The sequence below is a fragment of the Drosophila guanche genome, unplaced genomic scaffold (assembly GCF_900245975.1).
Source record: "Drosophila guanche unplaced genomic scaffold, DGUA_6, whole genome shotgun sequence".
In the NCBI taxonomy this organism is placed as follows: domain Eukaryota; kingdom Metazoa; phylum Arthropoda; class Insecta; order Diptera; family Drosophilidae; genus Drosophila; species Drosophila guanche.
Genome location: NW_022995749.1, coordinates 237,516 through 259,385, shown reverse-complemented (window position 1 = coordinate 259,385; position 21,870 = coordinate 237,516). Strand labels below are relative to the sequence as shown.

Here is a 21,870-nt window from a genome sequence, read left to right as displayed (position 1 = left end):
GCTGCGTGCGTTGCATGTGCTGCAATTTCCGCCGCAGTCGCGTGCTTCCGCTTACAAGCCTGTGCCCTGCCCTGCCCGGCCCTGCCCTCCCAATGTGCCCTCGCGAATGTGGCAGGGGACCCGCCTGGACAGCACTTAAGTATCTGTTGCCAACAAAGTGACACCCTCCAGATAATATCCGCAGTTTGCTGTCGCCATTCGAGACACATGCACATATTTAGTTACCCTCCGCAAGGGCTGCGTGGACAGCCCAGCCTGGCAGTGCATTGATAATAACTAGTTCCACAGGGTGACAGTAGGGCAAAGCTTAAGCCAAGCAGCATAACTACATATATATAAATCGACAATATAGATTTTAAATAATATTTTTCAAGCCCCCAGGCACGGACTTACCTCGTAAATGTTATTTATCAAAGCTAATCATAAATCCAATCTGGGATTAACCAGGAGGACGCTTGTCGAATCGATAATTAGGATTTGTCTCTCACTTTTTGTGAGCTGCTTTTATGGCAGTTGCCGTAGCCGTTGCTAAATGTTATTTATTAGAAAACTTTTGTGGCTGCAACTTTTTTGCCGTCTACAAATAATGCCTGTCAATAAGGCGACTAACAACTCGTCTGATTCTGTGCCTCTTGTTGTTGTGGATGGTGATGCTGTTGCCTGCTGGTGGTGTTGTTGGCTGGTGGTACATAAATGGCCGACAGTAAATTAATTTACGTACATCACAAGTGTGCTTAATGGCGTGGTGTATGGGGCGTGGTCGGGTCTTTCGCTCAACACTCCATTTGGTCGCCCGCCAGTTTACGAATCCAGCTGCTGTCCAGGAGGAGTTGCGAGCTGCGAATAACGAGACCTAGAGTCGAGGCTCTTTTGAAATGGCAAATGCGTGTTTGGAGTGGCCCGGGGGAACAGTTCCCCCCAAATGGAGCTCTTTGGCATCGCATGTTAGCCAGCCATTTTTCCCTGCAGCCCCCACGTCTGCAGCGCTGACATTTTAATTGCATTCGGACAAGGCTGCAGCTGCAGCTGCAACTGCGACTGCGACGATGCTGACATGGACACAGAGCGAACCGGAGTATGGCACAGAAGCGAACAGAACCGTGCTCGGATACACAGCATCCACAGTTGTCGATGTCGCTGGCTCAAAATAAGAGCCTGATGCTGTGGGGCCACTGACTTTTTGATTTGCTTAATCCCGTACGGTTCGAGAGAGGGCCAAGAGTGTTGGTCGGGACCGGACCGGACTGCAAAAGAAATCCTTTTAAATATTTCAATAGGCGAAAGGAGGAAGACTCGGCAAATGCGCTCCGGTTCTGCACCCAATGGCAGCTCCATTTGGCCCGGCAATGACCATTAAGCGTACAATTTCCTTTTTGACGTTGCGCTTTTGCCTCATATCTTTTGTCTGCAGTCCCCGCCGTCGCCTAAGCAGCCGTTTCCTCCAGAGCCCGCTCCGGTATCTCCTTCAGATGCTACAGATACACACGCCTCTGCCAGCCAGACAATGTAGCTAAATGTTTAATGAGCGCAAGTGCAGCGTGACGGCATGGCAGAGGGGTGCCGAGGAGGGACATCGGTTTAGGCAGGCAAACAAGGAAGCGGCTGCTGCCGGCTAGAAAATGAGAACAACAGAATCGAAAGACAACATTTGGCCATCTAAATAAATAAAACCCGGCTAAGACTACGAAAGCGAATTGAAATAAAAAAGAAACAGAAGAAGAAGGAACAGCAGAAGAACGGGGCCGAGTGAGTGTCTGCCCCATCCACCATGTGCCACCTGCCACACAGAAACAGAAACAGAAACATAAACCGATACATATGTATTTATGGTTCACTGAACTGTTTTGCCACGAGCTTTACAAGCCGGCTCCAATATTGAAAAGTCTTGTCCCTGCCTTCTGTTGTGTCTGATGTGCAATGAGACAAAAATAAACCCAAAAGATCATTCCTTGCCCTTGCATGGACCATCTTCAATAATCTTCCACCTGCCCCAAACTACATCTATCCTCTAAAATATATAGAAGGCATCTAATAAGGAAGAGAATCCCTTTGGCAGCAGGGTCTATATGCGTTTTCTAGGAATGGAAACTCGCCAAAAGGTTTTGAACTTCCTGGGAGATGAAAGTTCATTGAACCCTCTGCATGTCCAGGGATTATGTGGTACATGGCCCGGCACAAGTTACTCACAAGTTACTGCAGCTGCTGTTGTTTCATATGAGACTCATACGAAATTGTGTCACGTAGTTTATTTCGTCAGTTGTGCGCCATAAGGGAAACGGCAGAAGTCAAAGTTTCCTGCCAACTACAGTCGAAGTTTCTAATTTAATTGTAAACTCGAAATGTGCAAGGGCTGAAAATAAATCCCACGTATGTGTAATTTGATTTCCCACCTAGACGACGCTGATGGCCCGTCCAGTCCCGTGCCTTGACCTATGACAAGCTCAACCTTTGGGATTCGCTGGACCCGATGAATTCCCTTGACCAGTGAACGGATGACTGACCGTTGGCCACAAGTAAACATATCCTCGGGTATTTTTAGGTCGTTAGCGATTTTAATGGAATTAAGCTGAGTCAGTGAGCCACGAAAACGGGATACGACTGGCTCGGCTGGCACAGTAGTTGCTATTTTTACCGCTGAATGGGGTCGCCGTTGCACTTAAAAGCGAAATTTAATTATCCCCGGGGAAGGCCACGCCAGCAAGTGGGTTGAGGCAGGTGCCACATTACCGCAAAGACTTAACCCTTCAAATTGCTGGTTGTTTGCCAGAACAGCACTGGAAAGATTCTAACCACACACTCACACCCACACACACACACACACACACACACATTATGCCCCTCTACTTGACCCCATTTCGGCCGGGTCCCCACTCTCGTGTGAATTCCTTTGGCGGCGTGCAATTTAACCCCATCCCATTGTTGTTTTGGGATCTCGCACTGCCAAAAGCTAAAGTTCATAATGGATATCGCTTGGTCACAGAGCGAGAGAGAGAGAGAGAGAGAGGCGTGGGTGCCTCAATGCAACTTTGACGCCGTTCGTTCAACACATTTGGCCGGGCTCTTTGCTGAAATTAGTTGACAATGAAGTCTGCATGCCAGTTGGGGCAGCTGGGGGAATTTGCAGCTGGCGGCAGCTCCCCAACGTAGTAGAAATGAAAAAGGAATGTTTACCTATTTCCCTGTGCCCACTCCTGTCCTGTGCCTATGCCCGAGTCCGTACTCGATCCCGGACACAGCCTGTGTGCCACGCTGTTTGCCATTTCCGTTGCCTAGTCATCGCCCCAGGGCGTTTCAATTGACATTTTAATTGCTACTCGGCAGCGTTGCGTTGCCGTTACGCTGCCATTGCTGTTTTCCCCTCACCCTTTAGCAACCAGCTCGGAGGCGCCTGCAGCGCCTGCAGCTCCTGACACTCCTTCTCTAGTGGCTTTGCTGTTGCTCTTGTGCCTGCTCCTATTGCTACTCCTGTTTCGCTGCTGCCATCTGGCTGTTGACTGTTGACTGTCTCAGTGCATAATTTAATGTGGCTTAATGTTGGTTTATCTGCGCCAATTATTTACCATCAACAGCCAGCTCCGAGTCTGGCCCAGCTGGCGGGTCATTGACTTGACTGATGGCAGAGACAAAAGGGTAATTCCTAAGCCAGATAGTTCAGATAGGTGGGTGCGTCACCCATTTGGGTATAGGTATAGGTTCTGCCTGGACTAATTAATTTTCCAGCATCGCAGATACCGCTCCGTTAATGGCAAGTTCAAGCCAAGGCCCAGATCATTGCGCTGCATAATTGCCTCGATTATGCCTGGCAATGCTTCTGTGTCGTGCGGTGAAAGTGTGGGGCTGGCGGTGTCTGAATGTCACGACTTGGGAAGCTTTAAAAGAGCTCACCCCAGCGAAGCCCCTGCTGTGCCCTTAGCCAACTTAGCCAAAGCTTATTCGCATCTTAAGACAGCCAGTCATTCCACACGTTGTAAGCGCAATGTCACCATCATGCCCCTTCAATAACATATTAAGCACCTGCCGCATTCGCATTTTTGTAAACTCATGCAATTGCCAGTCGAAACTCTCGAAAGTGGCCTCCTGCTGGGATTTGTCGGGAAACCAGAAATCTGACATCTGACTGTCTCCCTTTTGGGCTTCTGCTTTTCAAAATAGTTCGCTGTATTTGGCGTTGACTCGTTCGAAGCTGGTCGGGAATCCAGGTTGCCAGGTTGCCAGGTGGCCATGGGTCTAACGGAATATGAAATTTTGCCGGTCCGTCTGACGGCCGCCGGCGGATGTTGGTGCTGCGATTTCGAGTAAGTGAAATGCGCGTAAAAACTTTAATTAAAATGGAAACCCTACAATTGCATTGTGGCCACAGGGAAAGCAGACCGGGCGGGGGTCTACCGTCAACCATCTACACTCGCCGTCGACGTAGCCATCGCCGTGGCCATCGCCGTCGCCATCCCCAGCCACGTTTTAATTAAATTATAAAATTCCCAGTTGTCGTTCTGGGCGGTCTCAAGATTCGCAGACGGCTGTGGCCAACTTAAAGCCTGCCGAACATTTCAATTGAGTTGGTCAGGAGACGTGGGCCGTAATTAAATCAGCGGCTACACCGGCTACAGCGGGAAGCCAACACCGAGATCGAAACTGGCCCATATCAAGGGAAATCAAACACATAATACTCGTACTCGATAGCCAACTGGGAGTGGGGAGAAAGGGAAGGTAACAAAAACTGAAACCAGCTGAAACTGTCGCTGCAAGACAAAGAACCATGTAATCGAAGACGGGCGAAGACACTAATGAAAATCAATAATTCAGGCAAACAAAGGCCAGCTATAGTTGGCCTGTGGAGCGGACCTTTAAAAGCAACTTTCATGCCGGCTCCAACAATAAGAGCATAAATACGAGCAAGGCAGAGTGCCGTACAGCAGAGGACAGGCGAGTACGTTCTGGCATGGGGAGGGGCCAATGAATGAGGCAGGCACCTCTTGTTGTCTTGCTTAAGCTGTGCAGCTGTCGGCTTTTATTCTTTCTTTGTTGTTGTTGTTCTTGTTCCATTTTGTTATTGTTTTTGTTGTTGTTGTTGTTGTTGTTGCTGTTGTTCTCGTTACTGTTTCTTTGTGGCTGCCCACGACAGAGACAGGGATTGGGGCAGGCGACGGGTAAATGGGGCAGAAAGTTGGCCCAGGCAAAGCAGCTGCAATCGATGGCGTGTCTATGACAGACAACAAGCGGTTCAAAGGCTATATAGCCAGCATTATAATTGCTCAGCAACCTCCCCCCACCCATCCCCAGCTCTGACTCTAACTTAAAGCCATTCGAGCTGGAGCAAAATAACTCTGGAGTAAACCTGAAAGCTGAATCTGAAACTGAAGCTGAAGCTGGTGTAGCCAAAAACTGGCTCTGAGGCTATAATTCGTCTTGTGTATTAAATAATTGAGCATATGAAAATGTAGCTGAGTGAATTCCTTGGTGCATTAGCCCGTAACACAGACTCGTACGCATCCCAACCCATCGCCACCCACCCACACACAGCACACAGTACACATGGCATAGTACTCATGTACTCATGGACATGTTCGCATAGCATCGGAATCCGTGCCACACTTTCCAGCAGCATCAAGCAGAAAGTTTTCAGCATGTTATAAACTACATTACATTCTGGGGATAAGCAAAACAAATCTGCCCCCAAAAACAGATGGGGGGGGGGAGATCCCCTGTACTGCATTCTAATAGGAAACAAGCAACTGCCAGTCGTCAGTCCTGAGAGTGCAAATAAATTTGTACTTTTCCGCATTTTCCTTGAAAACCTGACACTTTGTTTCACACCTTGTGGCCTAGAAAGAGAAAAGGAACCAAAAAATACTCTGGGTAATGATAATAATAAGTAAGGCCCAGGATACCAATGAAGTGCGGCTCGAATGACATGCAAACTTTTGAGTCATCGCAGCCCTTTTGCAACTCCCCGAACATGCATACACCTACCTCTTGGTATGCTTTTGTTGGAATATATTCGATATGTGTATGACGAGTTACCAATAAAATGTCTTTGAATGGAGTAAATTGACTTTGGCATGACAAACAGTTCCTGGAACGCAGAAACTGTAGGCAGGGCTCAGGCAAGAGAACATTTGGTCTGCATGACTCGACTGTCTATTAGGCAGGAACTTAAACGTACGACAGACCTGTGTCTGTGTCTTCGAGTTAGTTACTTTATGGAGAATTTATGGGCTCATATTAGGTTCCAGTTCAAGCGTTCAAGTTCTTCGAAAGAGTTCGTTAAGTTCATGTCTTTGTCTGCTTCTATTTACTGCCACATAATAAATTATGTGGTTTAATGGACATTTAAATGTTTATAGAGCATAGCGCATTCGTGCGGATACATTGTCATAGTTATTCAGGAAAATAGCTTTTCTATTTTGCTTTCGCTGTGCTTTACTTTTTAATGGACAAATAAAACGCAGCTCAGACTTCATGTGAACACAAAGCCCCTTACACTCGTATATATTTGCTTTCACAGAGTTAATGAATTTTTTGACGTTTAAGCGATTCACGTGATAAGGAAAATGATGCGGCAGTCTTGAGGGTATAGGCAATAAAATAGTAATTGATCTGGGATACACAGTGCACACATGTATCCCTGCCTCTGCAAATTGTTTTAACAGCCTCGAGTCGAGCAAATATTTTGATATGCAACTACACTTGTTTACACGAAGCACCGTCCAAACAGCATACACCAATCGGTAGTTGATTTTGATATATGGAACGCATATTTATATTATAATTTATGTATACACACACACGTATGTACGTTCGAGTTGTGGCTGTGATTAATGGTTGGCCGTATTTTTACACTGCCGGCAATTAGTGCAAACGAAATCAAATTTGAGCAGCAAGGCACTAAAAGCAGAAAGAACTTTTGGGTAATTCGCAGGGAAATGAAGTCCAAGTCCAACCAGCAGTACATTTATGTATTTACTTAATAATGGTGTTTAAGTGGAAAAGTAGGAAAGTGCAGAGAGCCAGGCCGTGGCTGGTCCGCTGCATGGTTGCCATTTTATTTATGACACTTGCCGGCTACGCCTACCAGCAAAAGATAATAACGAAGCGATACACACACTCAGACGCCTAGGAGCCCCGCCATTACTCGGCCAACTAGTCTCCAGGGCACAACTTGCAAACAGAAACACAAACAGCCACAGCGGCAGTCAAGGGGGCATAAAGTGGCGAAACATGCAAGTGAAAGTGAGAGTGTAAGTGGAAATGGAAATGGAATTGGCCGACTGGCCATATAATTATCTCAGGGCATAATCTTGGCCAACAGCAGTCAGCAGCGTGGCCAGGATCTTGGCTCAAATCAGTGCCGGCCTCTCCAAGTCAAGTGTCTATCTGTCTGTGGATGACCCCCGCCTTTTGTTTTGTATCAGCATAAGAATTATGCTGATTATGAGGCTGCTCCATGGGGGCCAAGTCGAGGGCGTGCCGCTGCTGGTACACGCCCTGCTCTGAGGCCAGAGCACATGTCGCAGCTTTAGTGCTCCTTGGAGCTCCATGGCGACTCCCAGGGAAAGTGTCAAGGTCGCTGCTCGACTACTGCCATTAGCAGGCGTAATTTGCTTAATTAGCTGATGGAAAGAGTGCCTCAATTGCTCGCAGCTGGGTGATTCTTCAGGCAGGCGCACTCCCGCTTCCTGCCAGCAGCACTCTCCAAATGCACTCGACTGAAGCGCCACTCTACGGGGTGCGCTAAATTGGCACACGCATTAAAAGCAGTTTCAGCACATTGCTCCTACGCCGTGTGTCAGCCAGGCGAAACCTAAACCGAAAAGGCTTAAAGAGCCATCCACATCATTTTCCATTTAGATTCACAGATACAACGATGAACAACACCGAAATAGTCGCAGGTCCAATAAATCCTAAACGTAAACTACATAAATTAGACATTTTTGTATTTATGTGAACGCTGCTCGGGGGATCATTGAAGATGCGAGTCACGTAGGCGACTTTATAACCGCAACTAGGCGAAACCTTTTGCTGATTAGGACGTGACCAGACAGGACATATATAAGTCTGTGTGTGTGCGTGTTGTTTCTGCTCATAAAATTATTTTAAATTATTTTTGATAATTGAATGAAGCGCACAGGAAAAGGGAAAATTATTTAATGCTGAGGCACCAAAAGGATTCTCTTTCCGGTTTATCCGCGCATGCGCCACATCCCGCATCACATCTCGCTGAGAGCTAGAGCCACAGACAGAGCAGAACCACACGGCGGAGCTAGAGCAGATACCGCATCGGGCACGTGCACTTTGTTTACACAAAGTAATGAAATTTCAAGAACAAGCAGCTACGAAATTGGCATGTCTGCTATGTCTGCTTTGAGCCTGGGAGTGCCGAGGCACAGCCGAAATTGCGCATAAATGCGGCTAATTGCATTAGGCAACAATGTAGCCAATAATCATTTGGCAGACATCAAAGGAACTGCCAAGTTCTGTCATTGTACCTTAATGCATATTGATGAGCCGCGAAAGGCGTTCCATTCTGGATGATACTAAAAGGGATAGTTGATCCTCTTAATGGCCTGACAGATGACCGCGGGCTGGGTTCTGCATTGGTATCTCCCTATGCATTTTATTCATCTAAATCCCAGCATCCTTGGCTGCTCAACTCAACCGTGTTGGTTTGCTTCGTGGCAGCATAAATTATACCGCATGCATTTATTTCGGATGAATTTTGCAACACTTTTCTGTTTGCCTCTGTGAAATGTGCAACCTTGAGTGCGGAAAATGTAAAATAACATGTTGAAACAAAAACCAGCTGCAGCTCAAACAGAGGAAAAAAGGAAAAGGAAAAGAGCAAAAGCTCAAAGATGCAGCAAGCCGCAAGGTCACTCGCTTGGAGAACTTGACTTTAAAGAGAAATTTAAGTGCTCGAACTGTGAGCTTTAAATTCCAATTAAATACGAATTTGCAGAACATGGCCAAAAACTTTCAAGAATGTGTCCCAACAAAATACGTACAAAATACTTTTAATCCCAATTTACATAAATATTTATGCTGATGGCGCTTAAATTGCTAGCAGCCCTCACACCAGTTTGTGTTAATGCGTCTTAATCTTTAATGAGGCAAGTTTCCCGATTCTCGGTTCGGTTTCTAGCTGTAGCCCTAGCTCTAGGACCTGGTCTGGGCACGGTTATTGCCGGGCTCTTGTATTTCCCCGGTGTCAGTGCCGAGTACGTGTAGCCAGCCAGCATGACCCCATGCCAGTGGCAGTGGCAGTGGCAGTGGCAATGGCAATGGCCATGACTGCTGCCATTGTAAACTACTTTGGCCAAACAACTGAGTGCGAGCTGCCAGATACAGTTCATGAGATCTAATTATAAAGATAAACGTGCTATGCGTGTGCAGCATTCAAATGTGCCTGGAAATCAGAGACACACAGATGCTAGATGCCTTTCTCTGGAATAACAAATCGATGAGAAGGAAGATGTTGATGAAGTGCTCTAATATTTTGCCTTGACTTATGTTGCATTTGTACAAGATATTTTTGCATAAATCTGATGAAAATATCAAGCATTTAACTAGGTTTGCGTTGGGACATTTAGAAATTAAAGCTGCAGGCCAAACTTCTTCGTATTTTATTAAAAAAAACAGTGTGGTTGGGTAGACTAGTTGGAAACTTAAATATGATATATTTATATACAGCCCCTGCCGCTGCCTGAATCTCACACTTCATTAAACACTTTGACAAGCCGCGTACTTTGCTGACAGCAAACTCCGCACAAAAGATAACAAACCAGCCCCAGCAGAACCAGAGGCAACTTCGCCTCATCCCCAGAGCTACTTTGCGCTACTTCTCTTAATTGCTCAACATTTTTCAGAAACTTTGTTTAGTACTTCCCATGCCCTCCCCTTCCTCCACACACACTCTCGTCGTACTCGCACTTGAGAAATATACGAAGTTTATATGGGAGAGCTTTTAGGGGCATTCGCAGATCGCAGTTTAATCGACTGATTTGGAAGTTTATTGCAGTCCGGCATCTGCTGCGCCTTGTGCCGCTAGGGGGGGGAAATGGAGCCGGACACGAAGGTATTTAAGCGTTCTGCGTGCTCAGTCCAACTCCATTGTATCTCCAGTGTGCTACTTTATTTGTGTGTCTCCGCCGGACACCCCACTTCGGACTCTGAAACGGCGGCAATATAAATGGACTTCCGTGTATAAAGCGGATAACGCGAGGTTGGATAACTCGGGGTCGGGTCGGGACTGGGTCGGTGTCGGTGTCGGTGTCTCCCCAAGACAAAGCGCCACTTCAAAGGAGTGCTTGAATTTATTGGGCCGCATTTAAATGGCTGGCAATTGCGAATGCCTTATGCCTTATGCTGTCTGGCTGCGGACTCAATTCTGTCATAAATATGGTAGTAATTTCAACACAAACTCCTACGCAAAATTGTGGCCTGCAAATGTGCGGCAACTGGTAGCTCCTGCTCCAGCTCCAACCCTTGCTGTGACTGCCACATTGTCCTTGACCATCGCATGAATAATTATGCAGTGGCAGGATTGGACGATGTCCTTGCGACAATGCGTATAATTAAGCAAAACCGCAAAAATCGCACAATTTATGCAGCAGGCGCAGCATATTAATGGCTGCTTATTGAGACGTCGGCACGGACTGAAACGAAATTTGCATTAAAACTGATTTACGCATTTGTCGTTGTGGTCGTTATTTCTGCCTGTCCTGTTTGTTGGCCTTGTTTCAGCCATGTTTGCTGCTAATGCCATGCTCTACACTGCCCGTTGATGCCTGCCGCCTGCCGCCTGCTGCCTGATGCTGCGGCGGCACACGATAAATTTGCATAAATTTTTGCGCAACCAAATGGCAGTTTTATCATGTACTTGAGCCACAGCTTAAACAGCATTGTCATAAAGTTTTCCACTCAACTGACGGAAGCACTCTCGCATTTTGAACAGCGTAAAGTGGAAATTGTTCTAGTTGTTGATTCTGCCTGTAAGCAGTATATGATTAGAGCATGAGAAAAAGTAATTATTAATAGACCAATTAATTTATTTGGAGCGATATTGGAATTTGGGTAACCAATATTGGGTTTCATTTCAAATTCATTCAAAATTCCGCTCTGCACATAATTAATTATTACTGAAATTTAAATTGAAGTTCAGAAAATGTAATTATTTAGGAAATTTATGAATATATTGTGTGCATATTTTCATCTATGAATATGATGAATTGAAACGTTTAATGACAATCACTTCCATTGAGCCATGAATTTTATCACTTACGGCTTACAGCTCCAAATTTCCTTTACCCATTCGACCATTAAAATTAACTTTTCCCACCATATTCTCATCAGCTTTATTGGATACGCTCTTTATGTTCATTGCGCAGTGAAATTAAATTCTTTTTCATAATTATTATTATTTATTATAATTTACATGGAGACTCAGATGCTGAGAACCTTTTTTGGTTTCATTAATTTTGAATGCGCATGAAATGTAATTAACTTCGGAGCACAAATGCCCTCGGCCAAACAGCTCAGAGGAAAATAATGAAAAGATCTAAAGACTTCCTCCCTGCTCGTATTTTTTTGTTGAGCTTAAACACGATTTAGGACATTGGAAACTCGTTGGCTGGTATCAATATTGCATGGGCAGATAAACAGTTGAATGGCAGCTCACAATGGCATCGATAAAAGGCAATGGCATCGACGCGGGGATGGGACATTCAAGGAGAAAACTTCCCACACCATTCTACATTACACTCTGACCGTGTGTCGCCATTCCCAGCTCGGCAACAGGCACACGGGACGGGGCACATGTGATTGTTTTTTCATGTCAACCAAACTTGGCGCTCTATATTGTCCGAGCTCTTTGGCTCACACGTGCTCATTACTCTCCTCTCACCTGCTGCCCTTGGCCCCTGCCGTCAAGCCTGTTAATGGCTTTAATGCGATTACACGACATCAGACATACGACTGCCGCCAGGTGCTGAGTGCTCGCATTATGACTTCTTGGGTAAAATGCTGTAGAGAGCTGCCAAAGCCACAGAACAGATTCATTAGGTTTAAAGCACATTAAAACATTCATCTGGGTAGTGGCCGCCACCTCATAAAGTATTTATGGAATATGGCAGGCCAAATAAAATGGTAAACGACGGCAAAAAGTTCCAATAAAGAAAATGCAAATTGCAAAAATTCAAAAGGTAATTTCGTTTGCAAACAGGCAAACACACGGAAAATTTGATTCGTATTTTCACAATACACACACAATCACGGGACAATTTCGATCATTAAATTACTTGATTAGTTTTCAATTTTACTTGGCCGGAGCTGAGGGTTTCGGCTCGGGCAGATAGCCAAAGTTAACGCGCAAGAACTCGAGCGTCAGGAAGAGCAGCACCGTGTGCGGCATGAGGCGGGCAAAGGCAGGAGTGTAGCCCTTGAAGAAGGCCATCGGACCCTCCAGCGTTGTCTTCAAGAAGATGTCAGCGAGACCGGAGTACTCCCCGGGCCGGGCGTTCATGCGTCGCGTCTTCAGGACATCGATGGGCTGGGTGAGAGTTGTGGCAGCTGCTGCCGATATGAGGGAGGCCGTGATGTACGTGCTCGTGCTCGTCGGCATGCCCAGCCCCACCAGCACATCCTTGCTCTGTTCATAGAAGGCGATTTGGCCCACAGTCATGAGCATGCCACGCAGGGCCGTCATGCTGGCTCCATTGAACATGCTGCGCCATCCCTCCTCCCTGGTGATGCGGATCAGGCCGTCAATGGCCTGCTTGTAGCTGCAATGGCCGGGTGTGGGGGTCACTGTTAGGCCCTAGGGATCGGTTATAAATACGCGTCTTACTTGCGTCTCTGGTCTTGCGGCAGCTTCACATCGTTCTGGAGTCGAACGTTGACCAGATCCGCAGGGGCTCCGACGAAGCCACCGATACCACCTGCGACGGCTGCCAGAAAAGTCTTTCGCGCCATCGTGCTGGTGTCCATCATGCCGCTGCCCATTTGGTAGATGCCGAAGCGAGCCAGGGTGTAGGTGTACTGGCGCAGCAGCGAGGCAGAGATGCCATTGTACAAGGCCATCACGCCCTGCTCGCGCACTATCTTCCTGAAGGTGGACCCCACGGACAGCTTCTCCGCCTGCGTCTGCATCAAAACCTTCATCAAGTCCAGCGGATGCGTGACCATCGCGGCCATCGAGCTGGCCACGCCTCCAAAGTACCAGCGTGCCACATTCTTCTTATTGTAGGACAACAAAAACGTACGCCTCGCCGACATCGTGAGCGTGTTGAGGTAAAAGTGAAGTGAAAGTTGAAGGTAAAAAGTATTCACTACGACTAATTTAATTTCGAATAATCGAGCAAATACATACAAATTGTACTAACACGCTTCAACAATTTCGATTCTTTAAACACACAAAAAAATACATTGAAACATGGGTAAGAAAATACAACTAGTGTACGAGTTTACAGCTGGGGTTCCAATATGGTTATGTATTTTGGGAGTGACAGGAAATTGTGCGGCATCCTGAGTTGACGTCAGTTGAGAAATGTGTAGGAATGTTTGTTAATTCGGGTAGGTTCTTCCTTGCACTTATCAATTATGAATTTGGCATTCCGTGTGCGAGGGCTTGCGTGACACTGCCACTTAATGCAATACAATTCATGCCGCTATAGCTGCCGCTGCCGCACAAAAGAAAGCTATAATTAAATTAGTCGAGGACCAAGGGTGACGGTGAGTGCCCATAGCGGTAGATGGAAACGGTTTATAGAGTTGACTGTGTAAAGAAACGTGCCACGGCCTCGTCCCCGGCCTAAATGTAATAGAAATTGGGGTTGTCCTTGGAGAGGTCCTGTTGGACATGGCGCGTAGTCAATGTTAACGCAGAAATGTATAGGCCAGAATTCTCTACTCACGCCCATCTGATACAGACCCACGAAGAGAGCGAGTGCCAACACACAGTAGACCCCATTCATTACGCTCCGGCTGTCCTTTTCAGAGCAGCTTTGGATATACAAATAGAAGCCAACAATGACCGCAATGAGGGTCAGATTGAACAGAATCAGCATGAGCACACTCATCACTATGCGATAAGCCCGGGGTCTGGCCTGCTCCTCGTCATCTGAATAGGCAAAGCTGATGGAATCTGCATTCGTACACCTTTGCGGGCATCCACACTCACCTTTGAGATCTTTGGTCCCGGCCTCGAAAGCTTCCAAATCTTGTTTAGACGCCATGCTGTGTCTACGTTCCGGTTTCTTTGGACTAAGGAAATTTTTAAGGTGATTTCGGTACTTCTGACTTCCAGGTCAAAGCACAGTATGATGTGACTAAGCGTTTAAGTGTCACATTATTCACACCTGATTAGGCGAACAACTGCGACTAACTTCCTGCCCTGCCCTGCCCTGCCCTGTCCATCCACCATCCATGGTAAAGCAAAACGAAACAAAATGAATCTGGCACGCAACGAGAGCAGAAGAGAAACGCCTCAATCACGCACATTTGATTATGCTAATGACTCGACCATTGTTGTTGCATAAATATTTTGACAGCCCGAGCACCGGAAGAGGGAGGCCCAAATTGCCCGGCAGAGCGAGTCCCACAAGTGCTTCCATTTTAATTGGTCATTTCGTTTTGAAAAGTGATACGTACGCCAGGCAATTCGAAGCACTCTACCACTCTCCAGTCAAAATTTCTGCTCAAAAATATCCTGGGTGTGGATGACATTGACTGGGTGCGGCACATGCTGTCCAAATAAATAAAAGCGAATTGCAAAATTATTATTTGACTAGAGTAAAACAAACATAAATTCCGATGGCATGTCATAACAGAAATGCTAACGATGAAGAAATTCGTACTATGCATGATTGCATATTTTTTGGAAAGCAACAAAATTGCCAACATTTTCCTCGTTCATCTTTCCTTTTGAGAATTTGCTGCGAATGGCAGAAAATATACATTTTATGGCCAAAACAAAATGAGTTTTTTGGCTAACAATAAAATGCATTTGACTGGCCTGAGATTAAAGCCAGAAATATATTTTTGTAGGGTGTTTCGACTGATGCGTCAGGGAGAGTGAATTTTATTTTGATTAATGTGCAGTTTAAGCAACACTTGACCAACGTTTCGAAGCGAATATTCATTTCGAATTTGATCCAAATTGGTTGGAAAATTGTAATTGATGGATGGATTTCCTGGGGTGTGCACAAATATTTGCAATTTCAGCCAAATTGTCGCAATGCGTTTGGCATGTTTATTTTGCCAGTAATTCTATTTTGCGGTTTGTTTACCTGAAATTGCACACCACGAATATTATTATGGCATAATTCCATTTTCGTTGACCGACAGGGGGTGAAAATTACCTGTCAGATGCAACATTAAATAGCCAAACTTTCAAATGCACAAAATTGTTATAAACTTTATTATTTCCAACCCGAAGGAAGTTAAGCTCAAGTTACAATTGATTCATTTGTTGCTGCAGCATTGGTCCTTGGGTCCGGTCTTGCAGACGCACTTGCAGTCCTTGTTGCAGGCACAGTTGTCTCCGCATCTCTGGGCCGAGCACTGGCAGTCTAACAGTTTAATATGAGTGTTAATTATTATTAATTAAATGTTTATTCAATATCACTTACTGGTTCCGCATCCCTTGCACACCATTTTGAGGATTTATTTGAATTTGACTTGGATTAAACAACACACAACTTTGCTTTTGCTGGTTAGTTTCTCAACTGATGACCCTTCTCACCCGACCTCATTCCATTTATACCGATTCAGAGTGCCACACCGAGTGCAAAATTGCACAGAACCCACACGAAATTGTTTTTCTGACCCGCCTTATCAGTTCGTGTGCAGCCCCCAGCTCACGGTTCTCTGTATATCGAGCGATGGGCCGCTAATTTTTTGCGCACGCATTTTCTCTTGTTTCTCTTATCAGCTTATCAGCACAGCACGTTGGGCAAACGTCGTAGATGATGCGTCAGCCCAAAAGCACACATAAAAAAAAGGCGCTGTTAAGTCACCAGATAGTTCTAGAAACATCAATTGTATGTATGAAATATATGTTTAAGTGCATTTTTATCAGATACATTTAATAGCGGTCTACCGGGAAACTAAAAGAATAATTAACTTAAGAGAAAATGCTCGATTTGGGAAGATTTCTGTTTTAACCACTGACGGTAGTCTGCTTCGTTTTTCCTCTTACGACACAATTCTGTTACTGTTCTTCTCTGTTGTCACTCTTATTCTCTGCTGTTAGTCTTGTACTCTGCTGTTAATACTTCTCTGCTGTACTGCTTGACTCCCGCTGATCTGCTGCTAAGCCCTTTTCTGTTGTTCTGCTTGTCTACTGCTGATCTGCTGTTAATCTCGTTCTGCACTTACTGCTGTTGCTTCCTCTCTGCAGTACTGCTTGTCTGACGTTGATCTGCTGTTAATCGCGTTCTGCTTCTACTGCTTTTCTACTATTCTGCTTGTCGACTGATGTTATGCTATTACATCGGCAACTCCTTTCAATGAGGCAATGGTGACTGCACCTGCAAATAACAGTTCATTGTTGATTTCTTATATTTCTGTTTCGAAAAGCGTTCGGCAAGTTGAGCATCACCAAAAACCACTCTGACACATCCAATGAATAAATTAAGAGCGTAACCAAAGTACCACTCACAGACCCGCACGAAATGTTAAATGTTACGAGAAATTTAGATATTTGGTCTACTTCTGGGATGGCTATGGGAAACACATCTAAAATGGGTTTTTGTATAGCCGACTCCGGGGCGGAGAGAGACAGAGTTGGCGGAAAACGTTTGTAATAAAATGCTTCGTTTATTCGCAGACACTCTCACAGCGAGTGCTCTGAAAGACTAAATGGATTAACATACATAAATATAGACACAATGGGGCGCATATTGCTAGCATCACATGAACGTAACAAAGAACAAAATACTTGGGGCACAAATTCTTGATGCGGTGCTCTCTAAATGCTTAGGATAGATGCCAAGAGTGAAAGCATTCACTCGGTGGAACACATGGAGCTGGGCGGACTAGTCCTTCAGCTCCGCTGCCGCATTGACAAACCCTCCGGTCTGCGTCAACTGCAGCTGTGCCTTCTCCTCGGCCTCCTGGGCCTTCTGCTCGGGCGACTTGGCCCACTCCTGCAGCTCGCCGGAGCAGTAGAACCAGTAGATGACACAACCGACCAGGTATATGCCAGCCGAAATGAAGAAGATAATGCGCCACTCATCGCTGGTTTGTTCGACAACCACGTAGCCGGTCAGCAGCGGACTGACAATTCCCGGAATGGTTGCGAACGTGTTGCCAATGCCCATCAGGACGCTGGCATGCTGCGGCGCAATGTCCAAATGATTGACCCTTCGGTGGAAAAACAAAATTAGCAGTCCTGCTCCATGGGATTCTCGTGAAAATACTTACGCAAAGCCCGACCAAGCGAAGGCACCCAATCCGACGGCAATGGTGAGACTGACCACCGACCAAGTGGGATCCAGCAGATACGCAGTGAGCATCATGAACACGGTCTGAGCCAGGAAGGCGCCACAGTTGAAGTTGCGGCGCACCTGAGTGGTCGTCCAAATGCCCTTCACCTGCAGCCAATCGGCCAGATAGCCGGAAACGGCAAGCAGAATGCCCATGGCCAGGTACGGGACAGCCGACAAAATGCCCGTCTTGCCCAGATCAAAGTTGAGCGTATCTAGAAATGAAATCACATCACATCATTAGCAGTCAAGGAGAGGAATTCTGCTGCTCTAAGCTTACCCTTGAGGAAGCTGGGCAATTGGGTGAGCAGCGTGTAGAAGCCCCAGTTCTCGGAGAAGTGCGATGCCATGATGGCATAGAACGCCGCCGAAGTGAAGATCGACTTCCATGGATGCTTAATGTTCCTGCTGCCTGTGTAGCCAATAGTCTTCTGGATATAGTCGCACTCCTCCTTCGAGCAGAAACGATCCAGCTCCGGTCCAGCCCGCACGAACACCAGCCAGGTAAAGTACCAGACGCAGCCGATGGCACCAAACACATAGAAGACGCTCTCCCAGCCGTATCGAGTGGCCAGGAACCCGGAACAGGGCATCGCTACCACAGTGCCCGCATAGTTGCCTGCAAAGGCAATGGAGGCCATGCGGGAGCGCTCGAGAGGCGGCGACCAGCGAGCCCACACGGCATGGATGCCCGGAAAGGTGACGCCCTCGAAGAAGCCCTCGATGATGCGCACGGCCAGGAACATCTCCAAGCTGTGCTTGGCAGCCAGCGGCGTGAGCAAGGTCAGGATCGCAGTACTGCCAATGCCAGTGCCAAAGACCTGCACAAAGGCAAGCATCATCATTAGCTTTGAATTTAGAGTAGGGATATAAGTGAGTACTCACAATGTTGCCACCAATCTTGGTGCCAATGTAGCCGCCCAAGAACTGCGTGAGGATGTAGCCGTAGAAGAACGAGCTGAGAATCAGGCCCTTCTGTTTCGAGTCCCAGGGAAAGTCCTGTTCATATGACACATTCCCATCGCCATCAACCACCGTGCGGTTCTCGGTCATGGCCACAATCGCCACCGAGAGATTCACCCGCAGCGAGTACACATTGAAGAAGCCAAAGAAAGCCAAGAGCACCACAATGTAGCGCTGCTTGCGCCAGAAGCGCCACGTGAGGGGCTCACTCTCCGTGAGTTCATTGCTGCAAAGTACGGAAAAAGAATACACAATTTAGCTGAAATCATTGTGGATGCTCGGATAACTCTCTGGTTAGCCGTATAGCTGTCTGGCTGTCTGGGATCCATGCAAATGAGTAGCCAGCGGCATTACTTTCCCTTTCGAATAGTGAATTATTGCTGCATAGCTGCCAGGGGGAGTTTTGGTTGAATTTTGTTTGTGGCCAGCCCGGGGCGGAACCAGTTTTCAAGCTGCCACTGTGATAGCGACTGGTTTGCTTTGCTTATTCGGTCGCAGGGCCCAGAGAAGTCTGTTGTACTTTACCTGTTTTGCTACTATCTACTTTGTGAACACTTGGCTTACATTTACTTTGGCTCCTTTATGCAATGCGGAAGAATTTTGCATTGGTAATAAGTATCTAGATACGTACTTGTTGTGGTGCACCAGATCATGGTGTTTTCCATTTTTTGTAGACTCCAAGTCAGTCATTGTGCCGTGTCGTTCGATCCACTGAAACCTGCAATCAAATGATTTTGTTTATACAATATCGCAATTGTAGTGGCAACTCGTATGCGTGCTGGCGATTCATTAAACTCGCATTTAAGCGGAGTCCCATCAAAGTCAATGATCATAATGCTGCTCTCCCCCACTCTCTCCACAAAAGAGCGTGTTATAATTTAGTGATTTGTTGGCGCCCAACCACCACGAATACGTACATATGTACATGCGGATTGTGTGTATAAAGATTCTGTGGCGTGTCGGTGGCGTAATTGCAATTGACACTGCGGACAAAGAGCAAACATTTTCGTAAGCAATTTGTGGGTTTCTAATGCGGAAACATAATACTCCGTATATGCGGATGATTTGAGCGAACGTTTTTGAAAGAAAGACTGAGCTGGGGGCATCCGCCACGGGAACGCATCTTAACTCAATTATCCATTTAACTTATTAAGCAAATGGTTCGCAAATTGTGGCATCTGCCGAGGCACGCGAAATCTAATACACATAGAGATTCTGGAGGGATGTCATAATCAAATAATTGTGAGTCAAGTGAGCCCGGAGCCCCAGACCTGGCTGGGTTGATTCGCTTTGATTTGCAAATTGCACGAATTTTTGGCAGTCCCGGGAGCCGCTATTTGAATGTCATTTCAAATGAAAGCAATTGCACGGCACGCACGTGTTGGATATTCATTAATTTATTTCTCTGTCTCTCTCTCTCTCTCTCTACAATCTGTGAGAGTAAATACATATATACATATGCGTACTATGTACACCGACATGTGCGGGCTATCTAAAAATATAGACACTGGAGTGCTGCTTATCATTATGAGTTTTGACAACTACCGCACAATTGATTGCACTCGGTTGTCATATACCTAATAAACCAAAGGAAAGCGGTCCACCCGAAACTTTTCCATAATATCCAACAATTCCATGGCTTGCTAATAGCCACGAACGAGGCCCATAAAACATTTTGGACGGAGCCAAAATTTATGTGGCTAACATTTAATTGTTATTTAATGGATGCCAATTCAGATTGGATTCATTCATGTGTTCGTTAAGAAGGTGACCACTTGATAAATGTATATACTCGGGGAGTAGGATGGACGTATATAACTTAAACATGTGCTTTTATTACCATAGAGCGGTTATCTGGGTTTTGTTTTGGGAAGCGCATGAAAAAACCGCCTGAGATTTTTGTTTTATGATGTGCCATTTAAGAAATGGTCATAAATTCCACCTTCGCCTGAGCATTTGCTTTCGACAGCTCTGATAAAAACATCTTGCCTCTGATAAGCAGCTGCACAAAGAGAAAAATATTAAACATTTTCTCGAGTGGAAGATGCAAAGTGCTTGAGCAGCAAACTGTAAATAACTATTATTGAAAAGCCAAGTCTACGAAAAGGAGTTGAGAGAACAGCACACACAAAGGATATAGAAAGAGCTCTGCTACTTCCTTTCAAAGTGAGTCGCCCAAACCATAGAGTGAAAAAATATTTATAATTTTATCTAATTGAAGATATTAAGTGCCCTACAAAAAATTTTCGTCTGAGTTATCTGCTGTGCACTCGAATCTATACTCGAATTTTCATAAAATGGCAAACTTTATTGGCTGAAAATACATGCATTTCAGGCTGGATTTACGAGCCGTGTAGCCAAAACAGCCAAAATGAAGTCATGCCATCCAGAAAACACTTGTGAATGTGAGTCGATACACAGCTTGAAGTACAGCTGCATTTTAACCGGCAAAAAGCAAAAGATCTTAATTGCAACTCCATCGAAAGCAGTTGAGCAAACAGTACATTAAATAAGCACACACCACACAAACACACAGACTAATTCGTACACAGAACTAAAATTAGTTTAACTTAAGCACAAACTTTGTTAGGTTTTATTTGGAAAAAGAGTGAAACGCACCGAAGAAAGTTTGGAAACGCGTCTTCCAACTGCTGTGAACTGCTTGCTATCGGATGGATCAAGCCGTTAGTTCAATTGCACTGCTTGCCACAGAGGTGATGGCGTGGGCAGGTGTGTGGTCGCCGGTTGTTCGCAGCGGACTGAATGTGGCAGTCTCTCTCAGCCAGCAGCTGAACTCAGCAGCAGTCCCAAGCTAATGCCGACGCAGCTCCCGATCGGCTCAGCAGCTTTGAGATGTGGGATCGGGGAGGCGCGTGTGTACGAAATGCCGCCACATTTAGTTAACTTCAATTGGGGGACACAATGAACCAGAGCCAGAGGAAGAGCAATAGCAAGAGCAAAAGCAGGAATGAACCTTGACAGTGATTAGAACTGATATGGATCCGCATAAAGCGTATCGTTTGATTAGCCGGAATATGTGGCGCTTGTAAAGATAAATTTATACGTTCAACCGATACCAAAAGACTCGCATGTTTCGGTTACTAAATTCAATTTGCGAGATTTGTGGTCAATTTTCGCTATCTATTTCATCTTCACACGCACTACCACATAAATTAACAGTTACCCGCAGACACGACAATGCTGTGGCCATGCTGCAACAAAAAAATGTCATCGGTTCTCATTATAAAGTGCCAATTGCTTGTGAGTTTGTGGATATTGTTGTACAAATAAACAAATTTCGTGAATATCCAGTTCGAAGTGGTTTGTTTTTGACTATTTTATTTTGAGATCTTAGTTTGATCTGTTTTTCATGCATTTACTAATTGTTCGAGCGTGAGAGTTTTTTCATCTCCGACGGGCGGCTCTG

The 21,870-nt window shown here is 45.8% G+C and overlaps 4 protein-coding genes across 4 annotated transcripts; all 4 read right to left on the bottom strand.

The window, feature by feature from the left end:
* Nucleotides 1-12,198: 12,198 nt before the first annotated feature.
* Nucleotides 12,199-13,310, bottom strand: LOC117585542 (mitochondrial dicarboxylate carrier). Its single transcript, XM_034275058.1, has 2 exons — nucleotides 12,842-13,310; nucleotides 12,199-12,776 (listed from the first exon to the last, which is right to left on the bottom strand). Exons 1-2 carry the CDS (start codon nucleotides 13,267-13,269, stop codon nucleotides 12,311-12,313), a joined length of 894 nt encoding a protein of 297 aa, XP_034130949.1. The 5' UTR covers nucleotides 13,270-13,310; the 3' UTR covers nucleotides 12,199-12,310.
* Nucleotides 13,311-13,380: 70 nt separating this feature from the next.
* On the bottom strand, nucleotides 13,381-14,319 carry LOC117585543. Its single transcript, XM_034275059.1, has 3 exons — nucleotides 14,174-14,319; nucleotides 13,908-14,113; nucleotides 13,381-13,843 (listed from the first exon to the last, which is right to left on the bottom strand). The coding sequence occupies exons 1-3, from the start codon at nucleotides 14,226-14,228 to the stop codon at nucleotides 13,805-13,807; spliced, it is 300 nt and encodes a 99-aa protein (XP_034130950.1). The 5' UTR covers nucleotides 14,229-14,319; the 3' UTR covers nucleotides 13,381-13,804.
* Nucleotides 14,320-15,382: 1,063 nt separating this feature from the next.
* On the bottom strand, nucleotides 15,383-15,746 carry LOC117585171 (metallothionein-2). The gene is made up of 2 exons (XM_034274513.1): nucleotides 15,624-15,746; nucleotides 15,383-15,563 (listed from the first exon to the last, which is right to left on the bottom strand). Exons 1-2 carry the CDS (start codon nucleotides 15,646-15,648, stop codon nucleotides 15,457-15,459), a joined length of 132 nt encoding a protein of 43 aa, XP_034130404.1. The 5' UTR covers nucleotides 15,649-15,746; the 3' UTR covers nucleotides 15,383-15,456.
* Nucleotides 15,747-16,788: 1,042 nt separating this feature from the next.
* Nucleotides 16,789-21,211, bottom strand: LOC117585469 (sialin). Its single transcript, XM_034274960.1, has 6 exons — nucleotides 21,063-21,211; nucleotides 19,075-19,161; nucleotides 18,366-18,669; nucleotides 17,761-18,301; nucleotides 17,419-17,695; nucleotides 16,789-17,358 (listed from the first exon to the last, which is right to left on the bottom strand). Exons 2-6 carry the CDS (start codon nucleotides 19,131-19,133, stop codon nucleotides 17,031-17,033), a joined length of 1,509 nt encoding a protein of 502 aa, XP_034130851.1. The 5' UTR covers nucleotides 19,134-19,161; nucleotides 21,063-21,211; the 3' UTR covers nucleotides 16,789-17,030.
* Nucleotides 21,212-21,870: the final 659 nt, after the last annotated feature.

Bases quoted from the DNA above. Each gene is read 5' to 3' on its own strand.
- LOC117585542 (XM_034275058.1), bottom strand. From the start codon at position 13,269: ATGTCGGCGAGGCGTACGTTTTTGTTGTCCTACAATAAGAAGAATGTG. The intron at 12,777-12,841 runs GTAAGACGCGTA...CGGCCATTGCAG, and splicing joins CCGCAAGACCAGAGACGCAA to CTACAAGCAGGCCATTGACG.
- LOC117585469 (XM_034274960.1), bottom strand. From the start codon at position 19,133: ATGACTGACTTGGAGTCTACAAAAAATGGAAAACACCATGATCTGGTG. The intron at 17,696-17,760 runs GTAAGCTTAGAG...TTTCATTTCTAG, and splicing joins ATTGCCCAGCTTCCTCAAGG to ATACGCTCAACTTTGATCTG. The intron at 17,359-17,418 runs GTAAGTATTTTC...TTTCCACCGAAG, and splicing joins TTCGCTTGGTCGGGCTTTGC to GGTCAATCATTTGGACATTG.
- LOC117585543 (XM_034275059.1), bottom strand. From the start codon at position 14,228: ATGGCGTCTAAACAAGATTTGGAAGCTTTCGAGGCCGGGACCAAAGAT. The intron at 14,114-14,173 runs GTGAGTGTGGAT...TTGCCTATTCAG, and splicing joins CGGGACCAAAGATCTCAAAG to ATGACGAGGAGCAGGCCAGA. The intron at 13,844-13,907 runs GTGAGTAGAGAA...CATGTCCAACAG, and splicing joins TGGGTCTGTATCAGATGGGC to GACCTCTCCAAGGACAACCC.
- LOC117585171 (XM_034274513.1), bottom strand. From the start codon at position 15,648: ATGGTGTGCAAGGGATGCGGAACCA. The intron at 15,564-15,623 runs GTAAGTGATATT...TTAAACTGTTAG, and splicing joins GTGCAAGGGATGCGGAACCA to ACTGCCAGTGCTCGGCCCAG.